This window comes from Toxotes jaculatrix, chromosome 5 (genome assembly GCF_017976425.1).
Source record: "Toxotes jaculatrix isolate fToxJac2 chromosome 5, fToxJac2.pri, whole genome shotgun sequence".
In the NCBI taxonomy this organism is placed as follows: domain Eukaryota; kingdom Metazoa; phylum Chordata; class Actinopteri; family Toxotidae; genus Toxotes; species Toxotes jaculatrix.
Genome location: NC_054398.1, coordinates 26,417,712 through 26,432,286, shown reverse-complemented (window position 1 = coordinate 26,432,286; position 14,575 = coordinate 26,417,712). Strand labels below are relative to the sequence as shown.

The following is a 14,575-nucleotide window of genomic DNA, read 5'->3' as shown; positions in this document are numbered from 1 at the left end:
CATGGAAATTGGTCCGCACTGGATTTCTGCACCATCTCTGCATCATCTGATCGAAACACTTCAGAGACAGAACAAGTCATTTAGAGCATCAGGGCGCTCAGATCGTTCACACGTGATCTGTCGTCAACGCAGAACATCAACACAAAAAACTGTTCATGGATTTTGTTTCTACACTTTTCTGTTTAAATCGTATGAAAGAAGAAAACTCCAACAAACATCGTGAACAAGGAGCAGCTGAATTTCACATTCTTTGGTCTCCTGCAGCAATTTCCAACAAAAACTACAACATCAAGAGATAATCACAGAATGAAAATACACTGAATGGATATTGGTGAGAGAAGGCCTAAATAAATATCATTAAAAAGGGCTTTGATGAATAAAAATCTGAAGGTGCGATGAAGAAAACTTGATGGTAAAGGTAAGTGGGAGTGGGAGAGAGCTTCCTCTGAGAGGAAACTCATCCAGAGCACACAATGTTAAGAGCAACGTGTGCTGATGTACGTCAACTCTAATGTCCACTGTTTCATGATATGCCCTTTCAGGATCAGTACATCCCAGCTTCTGTACCTCCCCTGCTGATGTGCCCAGAGGGCTTAAACTAACACAACTCTCCACAGTACAGCAAGCTGTACCACTCAGTATATAAAAATATAAAACCACCCGACTGGTCCAGACTTTCATTGTTTTACCTGGTTTTGGATGGGTTCTACCTCCCTGCTGCACTCACATGCCCACACACTCTTGGATCAAGAGTGGAACATAAAATTACGCTGCTGCTCTGCTTCACAAACAACAAACAGCACAAGAAAAACAAACAAAGGGGAAAAAAATCTGGAAATATCCAAGTGTTTGATGTCGACGAGGCTAATGTGGGCAGCCGCTACCTCAAGTTATGAACTGTGTGTGTAGGGATGTGAAGGACTGTGTGTGTATGTGTGTGTGTGCGTGGCTATCAGCTGAGAGCAGAGGCGCTGTGGGGGAGAATCAGCCATGACAAACCTGGGAGACAGTTTCCCTCAACAACCAAAGTCTCAGTCTTCTCATTCTCACATCACTTCAGTTTCCCCCCTCTCTCTGCTGTCACATAAATGTCAAGCTGTGTCATTCATTTCAGTAAAGATGGAGCCTGTCACGTCTCAGCAGGGGGAAAAAAAAAAGCTGTCTTGAATTGTTAAAGGAATAATTCAATAGGACAGTTTTAGGAAATACTTGAATCCTCTTTCTCTCTGAGAGTGAGACGTTCTAATGGATATCAGGTTCATGTCTGTGTGTTCAGCACAGAGCTGGAGTCTCGTGGTTAGCTTAGCTTAGCTTAGCTCAACAGATCTCCCTGCTCTATCAAAGTTCCAAGTCAATCTGTTGCATCTGGTTTACTTTCTCTGTACACAAACAGAAAAGAAAGTTATGAGCTGGAACTGTTTATTTCAGTCGGTGCAGGGACTGTTTGCATTTACCTGAACTCTTATCGTCACAGTGAAGTTGCCAGGTTTGGTACCACTGTGCCAACACAGAGACCAAAACCAAAACCCCTGCTCCATTGCCAAACCTGGTGACCGAACTAATATACAAGCAGCAGCACTGCTCGCTGAACAAACATCCAACAGCCTCCTCTATAAAGGATTTTAGACGACATCCTGAATGTTGTCAGATAGAGGGACGGCTCTGCTGTTTCCTTCATTAGTATGGACGGAGTTAAGTGCGAGGCTCTGTGTGGAGGAAACACAAAACAATCACTTTTTCCCGCGGGTGATCTTTATGTTTCCAGGGTTGAGGGATCAAAGAGAGTTAAAACATGGGCTGTTTGCTGCACAGACCCTGAAACTAACACGGCTCACAGAAGAAAAAGGAAACTCTTCAACAGCTCAGGAGAGGGGGGAAAAAAAAAAACAAACATGCCCCAATACAACCTTTTTGTCATTTTGCAGTTTGCAATGTGCTATCTTGCTTTTTAGTGTCTTTATTTATCCAATATCAAACCTCAGCAATCCACAGCAGTAAGGTGAACTGCTTTGACAAAAACTGAAAAGATGTGGAGTGTGAGCATATTTGCTGCCTTTAAGTGTTCCTTTGAGGAATAACGCAGCCAAAGTGTGAAGGATAATGTGAATTCTTGATTCTTGATTGAATAAGGTTTTCTGTTCACGAGCTAACTCTCGAGTCTCCCATGTCAGAGCGTACAGTGGTGGAAAAAAGTTTTCGGACCCCCTAAAAATTTCACACAATCTCAAATATTATCATGACATATTTGCAGAAAAATCTTTTTTGTATTTCACAAGGTGTGGCTGCATCAGACAGACACAAACAAAAGAAATGATTTCTTTTGTTTACTGTTATCAAGAAAAAAAATAGCAAAACTAAATTCTTGATGGTGTCAACATGTCAGTTCTCAACATTGTCGGTATCAAAGTTAACAAATAGCAAAGAATGTGTTCAAAACTGAAAATAAATAAACCATCACATAACAAATTTAATATTTAGCACTCCTGCCATTAGCACGCAGTAGCGCTTTAATCCTGGCTGGCATGTTCTCCAAGAGCCTTTCACACTGTTGAGGGGTAATCTTCTCCCATTCTTCTTGAATTACTGTTTTTAATTCTTCCAAATTCTTTGGTTTCCACATTGAAACAGACCTTTTGATAATCCACCAAAGATTTTCAATGGGGCTCATGTCCGGGGATTGAGCTGGCCACTCTAAGACCTGGATATTGCTCCTGCAGCCAAGTTCTACTTGACCTGGATGCGTGGCAAGGGGCATTATCTTGCTGAAACATCCAGTTTCGACCTCGATGGAACAGTGCATGTGTAGAAGGGAGCATGTGGGTTTCCAGAATGGCACAATACTTAGCAGAGTTCCATGTGCCATCACAGACAGTGAGGTGACCAACGCCAGCAGCACTCATACATGCCATGCCACAATACTCCAAATTTCTTCAGTATTTTTATGGAGCTCTTGGAAACTTACAAGTGAATGTTAACTTGTACTTGAACGGGTTTTCAGAAAAGCTTCTGCCACAGATGAACCAGACATGGCTTCATTTTTTCCACCAATAAGGCATAAAACTAGAGGCAGAATTAAAATTTCTGTGTTCATTTCCACCTGAAACACCTGTTGACCCATCAACAAAGTTCTCCTCAGACAGGAAACAAGAGAGGGTTAGCTCCTTACATTCGACAGGACCTGGAGCTTTTTATGTTTTATTGTATTTATTATAACAACTCACAGTGAGACTAAAGGCTGAAGCTGCAGATGGGGGGGGGGGGGGGGGGGGGGTAATGTGACATAGTCTGATGACTGACAAGTAGAGAGGTAATTAAAGGCTTAAAACTGGATGAGTGTTGGGCTCAGAGGGAGGAATTCAATCAGAAGTGACTTTGGTCTGAAGGGTTCAGCTATGAAAGGCAAACTGATTGCTTATACAAAAGGCATAATTTCCAATTTCACAGACAGAGATCTGCAGACTCTTTGTGCTTTACCTCCATCCAATTAACAGTTCATGAGAATACAACGAAAAAAAAAAACAATAGACGCATAGAGGACTGTGTGGGCTGATGCTTATTAATACCACAAATCATCACGTTGAAAAGACTGTTTTCAATACCAATCCATTTTCTAAGAACATTAGACCCACAATGGAAACATTTGGTTAGAAAAAAAAAAAAAAGGAAAATCTAATGTTTTGTTTGGAATAAAGTCTGCTCATTTGGGGGCTGATAGACAGCTGGTGATAACTGAACATTAAAGTGAAAAATCGATTAAAAGAATAGCTGCAGCCCTACTGGAGCTCCCGTTTTAGACTCAACATGATAGAGAAGCTTCCTGTAAAAGACAAATAAATAAATAAATAAATAAATGAAAAGCATCACACTGTGCTGATGCACATGCGACTGGGTTAGTGCTCACGCTCCACTGCTGTGGAAAGTATAATGACGCTGACAGAAAACTAGCAGAGAACAGAAATCTGTACGTCTTTATCTGCATCTTACATGGATTTTACAATTGCACATTAAAAATCTAAATGTAAAAAACTGTGAGCTGGGAGGGGGAAAAAAAAAAAACAGAACTCCAGGGATTTGGAATTTCAACCAGAAATCTGTGTAGCAGAGGCCAAGATACCCAAAGCTTTAGTCTGAGTATGGGTCAAAAACAATCTAAACTCCACACCTTCAGGTTTAACACAGGTTTTTATCAAACATTTGCTCCATGAAACCTCCTTCTGCTGAAAGACTGAAAGCACCATGACTCCACAGCAAACTGAGAGACTGCTGCCAAGCTACAATCAGCTGCCAGTGAGGATTTACTTCAGACACCTATGGTTTTATTTTCTAAAGAGTGGATTACACCCATTGAAGGTCTTTACCAAGTTTAGCTGTGAGGATTCAGGGTTGTTCCCGAGAGAAGCAGCCAATGGATTTTTAAACAGCTGCTGCCAAAACAGAGTTAGGTGTAGGTGGAAAGACAAAAACTAAGACACGAGAAACAGTGTGGGATTGCTTTTCCTTTTTTAAACTCAGCACCTCAATGACTCAGTACCAGAATACCATCTCAAAGGAAGCATCAACTCAAAGTTAAAAACAAAACACAAACCTAAACAACAGACACGTGACACCTTTCATAAAGACAAACTCGCCACCTGCCACCCCGAGAGCCTGCGAGCAACCTTTTCAATTTCAAAAATCTAAAGAACGTGAAGGCACAAAAAGTCCCAGAAGCCTTTGCACAGGGAAGACAGAGCAGGCCATGTGTCAACAAACGAGCGGCATGAGGAGCAGCAGTGAAGAGACCCCCGGGGACTTCATTAGTCACCAGAAGCACCGAGCGAAACCAGAGGCTGATCCGGCTTCCACACAGGGACACGATGCGACCGCTCAACCTGTCAATACCTGTATTTATGGTGACTCAAAAACATCATCGGACTCCAGAGGGCCGCAGATAACGGCGGCTGTCTGAGTGTTCAGCGTGGACCTAACTCTGTGTGACCTGCTCTGAAATACACCACTTAATTAGGCACAAATCTAATACAGCTGTCTCTGACACAGTCCTCTGTCCTGCCACAGACGGCTTTTATGACGGCAATGACGCTCAGTTTTTTTTTGGTTTTTGTTTTTTTGCAGTGTCGTAGTGGTGTTAATTAAATTACATGTTTTAGTCATGAAATCACATTATATACATTTACCACAGTGTCATCAACAACAACTAAACATTACAAACATTGTAATGTTACAGTTTATGGCAGAGGCATTGTAACTGAACTACACAGCTGCACCTAACAAAGGTTCATCTGATGGAAGGACCTGGTGCCTCAGGGACCTAAAATACAAACCTGAATGAATCTGTCAGCATTTTAATAATCTGACCAACATATTCCCGGGGGACAGCGAAACTTATTACACCTGAAATTTCTTATTAGGTGCATATCTGCGGAGAGTACAACAGGTCAAAGCTGAAAAAAAAAAAAAGCTATGCAAAATCTAATGGACGTGTACAACAGACTGTTCAGGTTACGGCTTCAATGAAACATGTTTTCAGCTGAGAACACAACACAAACTTCTCAAAGTCGTACACAACTTTATCTACATACACAATAAAGTGAGAAAAACAATGATTATAATGAGAAGATGATTAGAGAAACCAGCGCTAAGAGCGAGAGAGCAGCAGGTTTTCCAGTCAGGGTGATCTGAGTGTGTGCTCATTCAAAAACAGGTTTCTGCCGTATAGTCAGGACTTTCTCCTGTGGGTGGACAAATTGGGAAAATGTCCTGATCGCCAAAGAAAAAAAGAAAGACGTTGGTCACCGTTCATTCAAACAGCTTAAAATAACCAGTGAAAGCAGGAACGAAATGGATGAACAGAAAATTAATTGGCCACTCTTTTGATCGCTGATTAATCATTGGAGTCACTGAACAAGCAAAAAGACTAAGAGCCATGCTACCAGCTCTGTGAGGCTGCACTTTGAATGACTGCTAACAAGCTTATGTACAGCAGGTGTAATGTTTAGCCTATTCACCATGTTAGTTTAGCTTGTTTGCAGGGTAACATCTGCTAATTAGTACTAAACATGAAGAACAGCTGAAGCTGATGGGACTGTCAATAGTTTGAGTCAAATTCTGACCTGATGTTGGCACTATATGAGAAATTTCATGGTAATTCATTCAGTAGTCGTAGAGACATTTCACTCATAAATGCCACGGTGGCGCTCTAGGAAAAGTCAAAAGATCACAGAAGTCAGAGGGATTAATCCTCTGGGGATCATTAATGTCTGCGCTAAATATCATGGTAATCCATCCAAAGGTCCAACACAGGCCGACCAGCACTGGCATCCCTACAGCCATGCTGCATGATGGCGAGGCTAAAACTGTGGAAAAAAAAAAAAAAAAAAAAAAAAACATGTATCAGCTCCATTTATCCAACACAAGTATCTGCTGATTTTGTCGGCGAGACAGAAACTGCGGTTGCCCAGTTCCATCACAACACAACAAATCCACAAAAAAACAGCCAGTCCATCGGCCATGTGAGGGTGAACGTGCGGCAGAAAACACACTGAACTAAAAAAGTATTCACTGTTGTGTTAGGACTCACAAAGCCAACATGGAGAATAAAGGTGATAAAATTTTAATGAGTTCTCTGCAGCTGCACAGCAGCAAAAATCACTCACACACACTGAGAGTTTCTGAGGCCAAAAACTTTTTCATCCTGATCAATGACAGCAGACAGGGCTCGTATCCCATTACAGGTCATTTCTTATTCAGATAACAATACACATCACACTTTAGAGCACATTTTGACTTAAATACCCAACAAACAAAAGGTATTTACTCATATTTGATGATTTTTCTACTTTTTTTTTTAAGAGGATGTGCAAATTTTCAATCAAGCATGTATCATGTTCACTCTCCTCCATGTTTGTTTGTGTTGCCTTCATGTAAATTTCCTCCACCATGAAATAAGTGATGGAGCGTAATATGAAACAACATTTTTCCTACATCTCACAACATATATACTGTCATATTGCACAGCCCTGGCAGCAGCCAACAACAAACATTTCTCATTAAAAGAATAAAGACAAAGTTAAACATGTGAATCTTTTAAAATCAAAGCTTGTGAATGAAAATCAGACCATGACAATGTAATAAAAAAAAAAAAAAAAAAAAAAAAAAAAACCTTCCCTTTCCTCTCTTCCTCAGAAAGGAAACAAGCAGGAGGAAAAAGAAAACCCACCCTGCCGCTCTCTCCATCTTTCCTGCCAGGCGTTTCCTGGTCGTGACTCCTGAGAGCTCTGTTGTTTCTCTTCTCACCGCAGACACACAAACATTGTGAGTTCACAACAACACACGGACTGATACAGTTCAGTTTGTGTCGACACTGTGTTGGATGGGGGTTTGGCTCGGCGGTCAGTGGTGTTTGTTGTGCTGGACTCTAATGTGCTGCAATCTGTTCCTACTGTGTTCATTCATGCACGTTCAGTAAATGACTGAATGAGTGTGAAGAAGCTGGAAGTGAAACACATTGTTTGCTCCATCAAACTCTTTCATAAAGAATCATCTCCAGAGAATCGACGCTCAGAGACTCCAAGCATTTCATTATTGCCTAATCTCCCGACGATTTGTTTTCGAATGTTTAATTTTGTTCAGTCTGAAAAGTAAATATTCGTGTAAGAAAAATCCATTCACTGAAAAACAAAAACAATAACTGGTCCAGTACTAAAACTAAAGACACCCCCCATCAGTTTCATAAGATGTTAGCATGCTAACATGCTGAACTGAGACGGTGAACATGGTAAGCATCATACCTGCTAAACATCAGCACGAAAGAATAGCATGCTAACATTAGCATTTAGCTCAAGATAGCAGCTAACGTTCCTGCGGCCTCTCAGTCTTGAGAATCAATGAATTAGATTACGGATTGATAATCACAGCTGTTCTGTTGATCTACTAATTGATTATTCAACCAAATGTTTCAGCACTAAACTCTTTTACCTGTGATGCGTATAAGAAAAGTACCAGTATAAGAAAATATTTTTCATCTGTTTCAGCTCTGATGGAAAATCCCAGCAGCAAACACACAGTCTGTTTATTTTTCAGCAGCTGTTCCTGCAGCACAACACAACAACCTGTGAGTTTATCACATCTACTGATAAAACAAAAACCTGCTTGTTTTTTTGTTCTTTCAATCTCCTACAAACTGACTGTTTTTTTTCCAACATATTGTAGCAGCTACTTTGAAAAAAAAGCTAAAAATCAACCATGTACTTTGATAAACTCACTCTACTGTATTGTACTGTACTGTACTGCTGACTGCAGAGAGTTTGCGCTCATTGAGGGCCGTCTTTGGCCCCGGGGCCAGGCTGACTCGCTGTCTGATGTTCTTCATGGAGCTCCCTGCTCTGTAAGAGCCCTGCTGAGACATCATTTCACATTTCTGAGAGAAAGATGAGGAGGAGGAGGAGGAGAGGTTACATAACCCTCGGAGAAGAGCTCCATCTCAGGGAATCTGACAGGGGAAGGAGAGATGACAAAGGAGGACGGAAGTCGCCTCCGGCAAATCCGTGGCCAAAAACTGTGCCCACTACCCGCTGAAAAAAAAAAACAAAAACAAGCCTCCACATCAGCAGAACTGGCTTCTTATAGCAGAGAAGCAGGAGGAGATGGTGTTTATCTTGTTTGAGTAATAAACAGCTGCCAGGGGATTAGATGTGTGCAGGGAGGGATGCGTGGGTCTCCATCAGGAGGGGGTTTCTGCAGCTATGGTTTCCCTGCTCGGTTTGTCAGGCGTGCTTGGAAACAGGACAAAAACAGAAACACCGGGGGAAGACTGGTGGCTTCCAGTGTTAGAGGCAAACCCAAGCAGATGGGAGTTTCCTCATTATGTCACGAAAAATATCTCACAATAAATAAACGCACTCATTTCCGTTATTGGCAACTTTGACCACTTTCACCAGAATCCACATTTCTCTACAATTTAAATCAGAGTCCACGAGGTCAAAGGCTGTAACGGCATTAATGTTTCCCCCTCTTCACTCAAAACTTAAACAGATTCGAGGCTCCACAGGTTTCTGAGGCAGCAGCGGCTCCTCGTCTACCTCTGGAGACAGAGACAACAGAAGCCGAGCAGAAAAGTGCTCTGAAGTATCCGAGTAAAGTTGCTTTCTGCTTCAGGCCGCCGTCCTGCTGTGCTGTTGCTGCTGCTGCTGCTGCTCTGCCTCCCTGCAGCTACCAGCCACACATCAGCCAAAACTCTGCTTCAGGGTTCTTGCGGTAAAGATCTTAATCAACCATCTCAGACTGCAAAATCCTGCCTCCACACACACACAGAGCAGAAAACTGCTCAAAACAAGAAAAACAATAAGGTAACTATTGACTTCTCCTCTCGCCACATGGTTTTGTCGAAGTCCTGCACAGATTAGATCAGATCTGTAGCTCAGGAGAGAGAGAGAGCTCGATCAATTTACTTTCAGGTTGCTTTACAACCTAAAAGTAAATTATTTATTAGACTCAAAAATGAAACTCTCTGGGCTCTTTGGGAAATAAACATCCTTTATTTTATCTGCACTGCCTTGGGTGAAACCTGGGCCGTTTCCTTCCTCTCGTCTGATTCACAACATGTTTAATCTGCCCCTGGAAGATTTCATCAATACCACACACTTGTTTGATTTCTCAAAACATGAATCAGAAAGACCACGGAGCAAGAACACAGAATATTATGTACTTATAAAACCTTTTTCTTAACTTTGTTCCTCAACTCAGGAGGCTTCATCAAACTCGGCCAGACGAGCTGAGCATTAAAAAAAAACAGAGACAGAGCTTCAACACTTCAAAAGTGCTGCTTTACAAAAGAACAGGCAACAAACAAGATCCTTTAAACAACAAGCTGACAGGAAGCTGCAAAAGCTTATTCGGCCCAATAAAACTATGTAAACAAGGAAGGACTGGATGTTGCACGGCTGGTTTCTCTGCTTCAGGTTCTCTACAAAACTTCCCCCAAAGCCGTCAGGTTTACGGTCAGTCTGATTCATGTCTGAGGGAGCAGGCAGAAAAGCTGATAATGTTTATGTTAGCAGACACGATACAAAATGCATATGTGGCCGAGGGGGAAAGTAATGGATGAACAGTGAACGCAGCTAAAGCAGAAGAGCTGTCAGGACTCCTCCAGTGTGAAAAAGAATCAATAAAAATCTCAGAAACGCCAGAGCAGTGTGCATTTTATCGATTTCTTAACATTATCATTTCAGAATTATGTTCCAACACAACTTCTTATGATCAGAGTCAGTTTATTTCTGGACTGCTTCTTGGCTCTGACCATAAAACGGTGAATTTTTACACTTCAGTTTTTGTTCGGATTAAAAGACACGAAACAAAAAAAATACAAAAGAAATTAGATGCATTGTTCGGCAGAGTGAAACTGACTGTTTCCAAATCGGCTGCTGACTGTAGTTTTATATTTACCACACAGATTTAAGAGCGATATCAATCTTCTCATCCAACTCTTACCAACATGAGCAAATTTACACGATATAAACTTTTTTCTTTTCTTTTTCTTTACTGTCTGCAGGCGTCAAGATGTGGCTTTACAGGTTTGAAAATGCTGATAATAATCCAGTACTGAGACCCTGCTTTGGTTTCACTTTGGCTGTTCTGAGCTCACACACACAGGCCTTGGACACTGTTTCTCAGTGTTTTAGCCATTTGACTATTTTGTTTTAGATTCCACACTGATCATTTTCCAGATTATTCCAAATTATTCATCAGTCTGTACATTGAGATTTTTCTCTCCATGCTGACACTGGTTTAAGTTCTTTGAAAAATCAGTTTGCAGAACCTTGAAATGTGAAGATTTCCCCAAAGATTGGTTCAAACAGAGGTTAAAGTTTTTTTTTTTTTAAAACAAGCATTTAAAGGACCTTTCCTCCATGTTGGCAAAAAGTTTTCTCAACCTGACCAACAGCTCCATATCAGACACTAAATAAACCTGATAACCTGTGATTCTTTTTCTTTATCAGGTGCTTTTTCAAAGTAAAGCAAATGTGTGCTCACCTGGAGACAGCATGTGAATCCTAACACTCAAGGGGGATTCGAGTTAATAGATATGATTGATCTGCTTTCAAAAACACATGACAAATAAAAATCAAAAAAACACGGCGGCAGATTTGCTTTTCCTGTCAGAAAACATTCCTCAAAAACAACCAGTGTCATCACTAATGTATTTTCTGTGAGGTGAAACCCCGAGGTCTGAACATGGAGGCCCACAGTGAACCCGCCAAAGGCTGAGTTTGCGCGTGGGCCGACACTAAGCATCAGTTTGCATCATTAACTCCACCTCCAGAACCACAGAGACCGGCAGGAAGCTGACGCAATTCAAGACCACCGCAGTTTTTCTATGAAACATTAGTTATTATTAGTCCTCTATTATTTCACCTCCTCACCACACACAGACAAGCTTCATTCGGTTTAGCTCGAGGGCTGGTGTGACAAAAAAAGGAGGGAAATTCATCAGTTACAGCACTGAGCAAAACTAAAGGCCTGAACATCGACTGTCACTGATGCTTCGTCTCTAATTTGGTGATAAGGAGTCACTTATCACAGTTACAGTGAAGAGTAGTGTACTTCACAGGTCTGACAGCAGCTGTTCGGGGGGGGGGGGGGGGCAATTTACAGTGCTTCACACAGGCATAATTAGAAATGTTAAGATATTGACACTGAAATTGTATTTAAAACACAAAAACAGAAACAAAAGAACAAGCAAGCCAATAGTTAAAGATTTAAAAGTAGGTTACGTACGTAATTCATCGGTAAGTTATGCATGGATTTAGTCTTTTATCAGCTGGGATCAGCTTAGTGCCACAGACACATTTTGCTTGGTGTCATCAATAAGAAGTACCATCCTCATTTCGTAGCCACTCTCCTTTACCGAACTATTTAACACGTGTAATAAAAAACATTTCATCCATGCAATGTTTCAAACAACCTCCCAGCAAAAACTGTAGAAAATATCACAGGTTTTGTTTTAGAACCACCACATGGAGCAGAGGTGTCTCATACCAATCCTCAAGTATCTTTGCAGATCTCTGGGCACATTTTGCTGTAAGTGAAAAATCACTGGGGTGCATTGGTGTGATTGTCTCTAATGCTAATGACACTGTTAACAAATATTTCATCCCTCCCTTCTAATTCAAACTAGCAATGTCAAAATGAAACCTCTAAATGCCAGAGTATGTTCTGACCAATACCTGATCAGCTTATGAAGGTCAGTATCAGTGCAAATATCGATCTGATGAACCATATCAGAGCATTCAACTCTGCTGAAATTCAACAGAAACACTGGCTGTTCTCAGATCTGCTTCCTATGACAGCGTACACTATGTACAGTGTACACTATGTTGCGCCCCCAGAGGGAACTCTGTGGGCTCAACATGACTTATTCTTCTGCAGATAAATCCACTCCTGCCAATGAACCTTTATCCTGAGTGTTTTATTGATTTCTCAGTCCTGCAGAGATCCAGAGCAGTCTGCTGGGCAGGAGTCAGGGGATCCAAACTGGCAACCCACCACACACAGACACACCTACTGCCGCCTCCCACCAGTACAGCAAGATGAGATACTCTACTTCTGCTGCGAGACGACCAAATCGATGCTACATTCTCCAGAGTTTTAATGAATTCACACTCTGTTTACTTGTGAAACAGCACAGGGAGAAGCAGGACTTCCAGCACCGGTTGGACTGAAGATAAAAACTCAGGAAGTTTCTGTCTCATTAATGTGACATGGATTTAATATTCTGAACTTAAATTTGTGCACAAATAAACTCCCACGTCTGCCTTCTGTCAGAGCAGATTCATCACTCACACACACATACGTGGTGAATGAAAACGCCTCGTCTGCATATTGAAATTAAAGCACCATGAGACGCTCATTAACGAGTTTCCCAGCGGGATGGGAGAACATGGGGGTTCTTCAGTCATAACTGGCTTCCCTGCTTGGTTTATTAGCAAGAGCTCGCAGGTCCAGGCGGCCCTCCAGCTCGGCAGAAACGCATTCATCTGAATCTAACGCACACACAAACCCAGGGATAGCTATTCACCAAATCAGCTGAATGGCTGCTGAATGTGTTACAGCCAAGGACGGCACTTCAATGCATCCTGCAATCCAGCACAGTCAAAGCACACAAGATATAAAAAAAAAAAAAGACCAGACTTCAGACTGAACACTAAGCTGAGCCAGCCTCGTGTTTATCATAAAATAAAAGCTATTTTAACACAGATCTACCCTCATGTACAGCACAGTGATTCTCAATCAATCAACAGTTGTGATTATAGTTGAAGTGACAGTTACATGGGAGGAAAACCCAACCAGTGTCACTTTACATGGGTTTATGTACATACTTGCAATTACAGATCATATCAGACTCAAGGCAAGTACAACTGGTTTTTAAGAAGCAGTAACTTCAAATTTCTTTTTTTCTGTAATTGCAATGGTTTACCAAGATGGTATTTCAACCAACAGAGTGGTTTGTCTTCAGGTCAGTAAAAAAAAAAAAAAAAAAAAGACTGCATAGAGCATAGTGCTAAAACCCCATGTCATGCTCAGTTTGAATGTTATTTACCACTATGCCAGACTCCCTTTGGATTTCCTACAATTGAATGTTGATAGTAAGCTATATACACAGATATACAAAGGACAAATGACTTAAAGGCTTAACATTAACCAAGTCAAGGCTATACTGAATTCGGCATTAATTTTACACACTGTGCAGCACTATTTTAAGAAACATTTCCGATTTTACATTTGGATCACAACCATGCGTCGCCGGCCTGGGAGTGTTTCGGTATGACAACAATGTGGAAGCAACAGTAGATTCGACTGGATAAGTAACTATTCTGTTGTAATTAGTGACTCGTGATCGATCGAGCTTAAGCCGAATTAATCGGCGTCTCCTTAAGATTCTAAACGGACTTCAAGCTTTGGTGTTTGTTTTGCATATTTTGAGGGGTAAGAGAATAAGCTTTAAACTGACATATTTTCAAAGGAAGTTCGCTAGCTGGTCCCCCCGATCCGACAACAGGTGCATGTTGTTTCAGTGTGCGGCACAGACTCACCTTTTGCTGTCGCCGGGCCATGTCGGTGGGCTGCTTAGCGTTGAACGGGTAGGCTATGCACCGAAGGACGAACACATAAATCTGCAGTTTAATTTTCCTCTCCTCTTCCTCCTTCTGGATCCGCTCTCGCTCCTTCCTCTCCTCCTCTTCACCTGTAGCATGGCTGTCTTTCGCACCTTTGCCGGGGGCACCTCCAGGTGCAGCGGACTGTCGCTGCTGGCCGCCCGCCCGGTTGTTGTTCCCGCGTTTCCCCGCCGAGGAGGCAGCCGGTTTCCTCGGAGCCTCCTGGACAACTTCTGAGTCGGACTCCCCGCCGGTGTCTTCGCTGGAGGACGGGTCCAGCATGATTCACGGCGTGAAAACTCCGGTTAACACCGACAGAGCAGGCGACAGACAGAAAGAATTGTTTAAGCTTTAGTTTGTTTGTTTTAGTCGACGTGGCGTTAACGGCTGCACTTTACCGAGCGAGAGTCCTGCCCTGCCGCGGT

At 41.9% G+C, this 14,575-nt stretch overlaps 1 protein-coding gene across 1 annotated transcript in view; it reads right to left on the bottom strand.

The window, feature by feature from the left end:
* Positions 1-14,575, bottom strand: part of cadps2 (Ca++-dependent secretion activator 2) — a 145,385-nt gene extending 130,810 nt beyond the window's left edge. Inside the window, exon 1 of the mRNA XM_041037942.1 lies at positions 14,088-14,575. Within this exon, the coding sequence (XP_040893876.1) occupies positions 14,088-14,432 (345 nt within the window). The 5' untranslated portion in view covers positions 14,433-14,575. The remainder of the gene's footprint in view (positions 1-14,087) is intronic.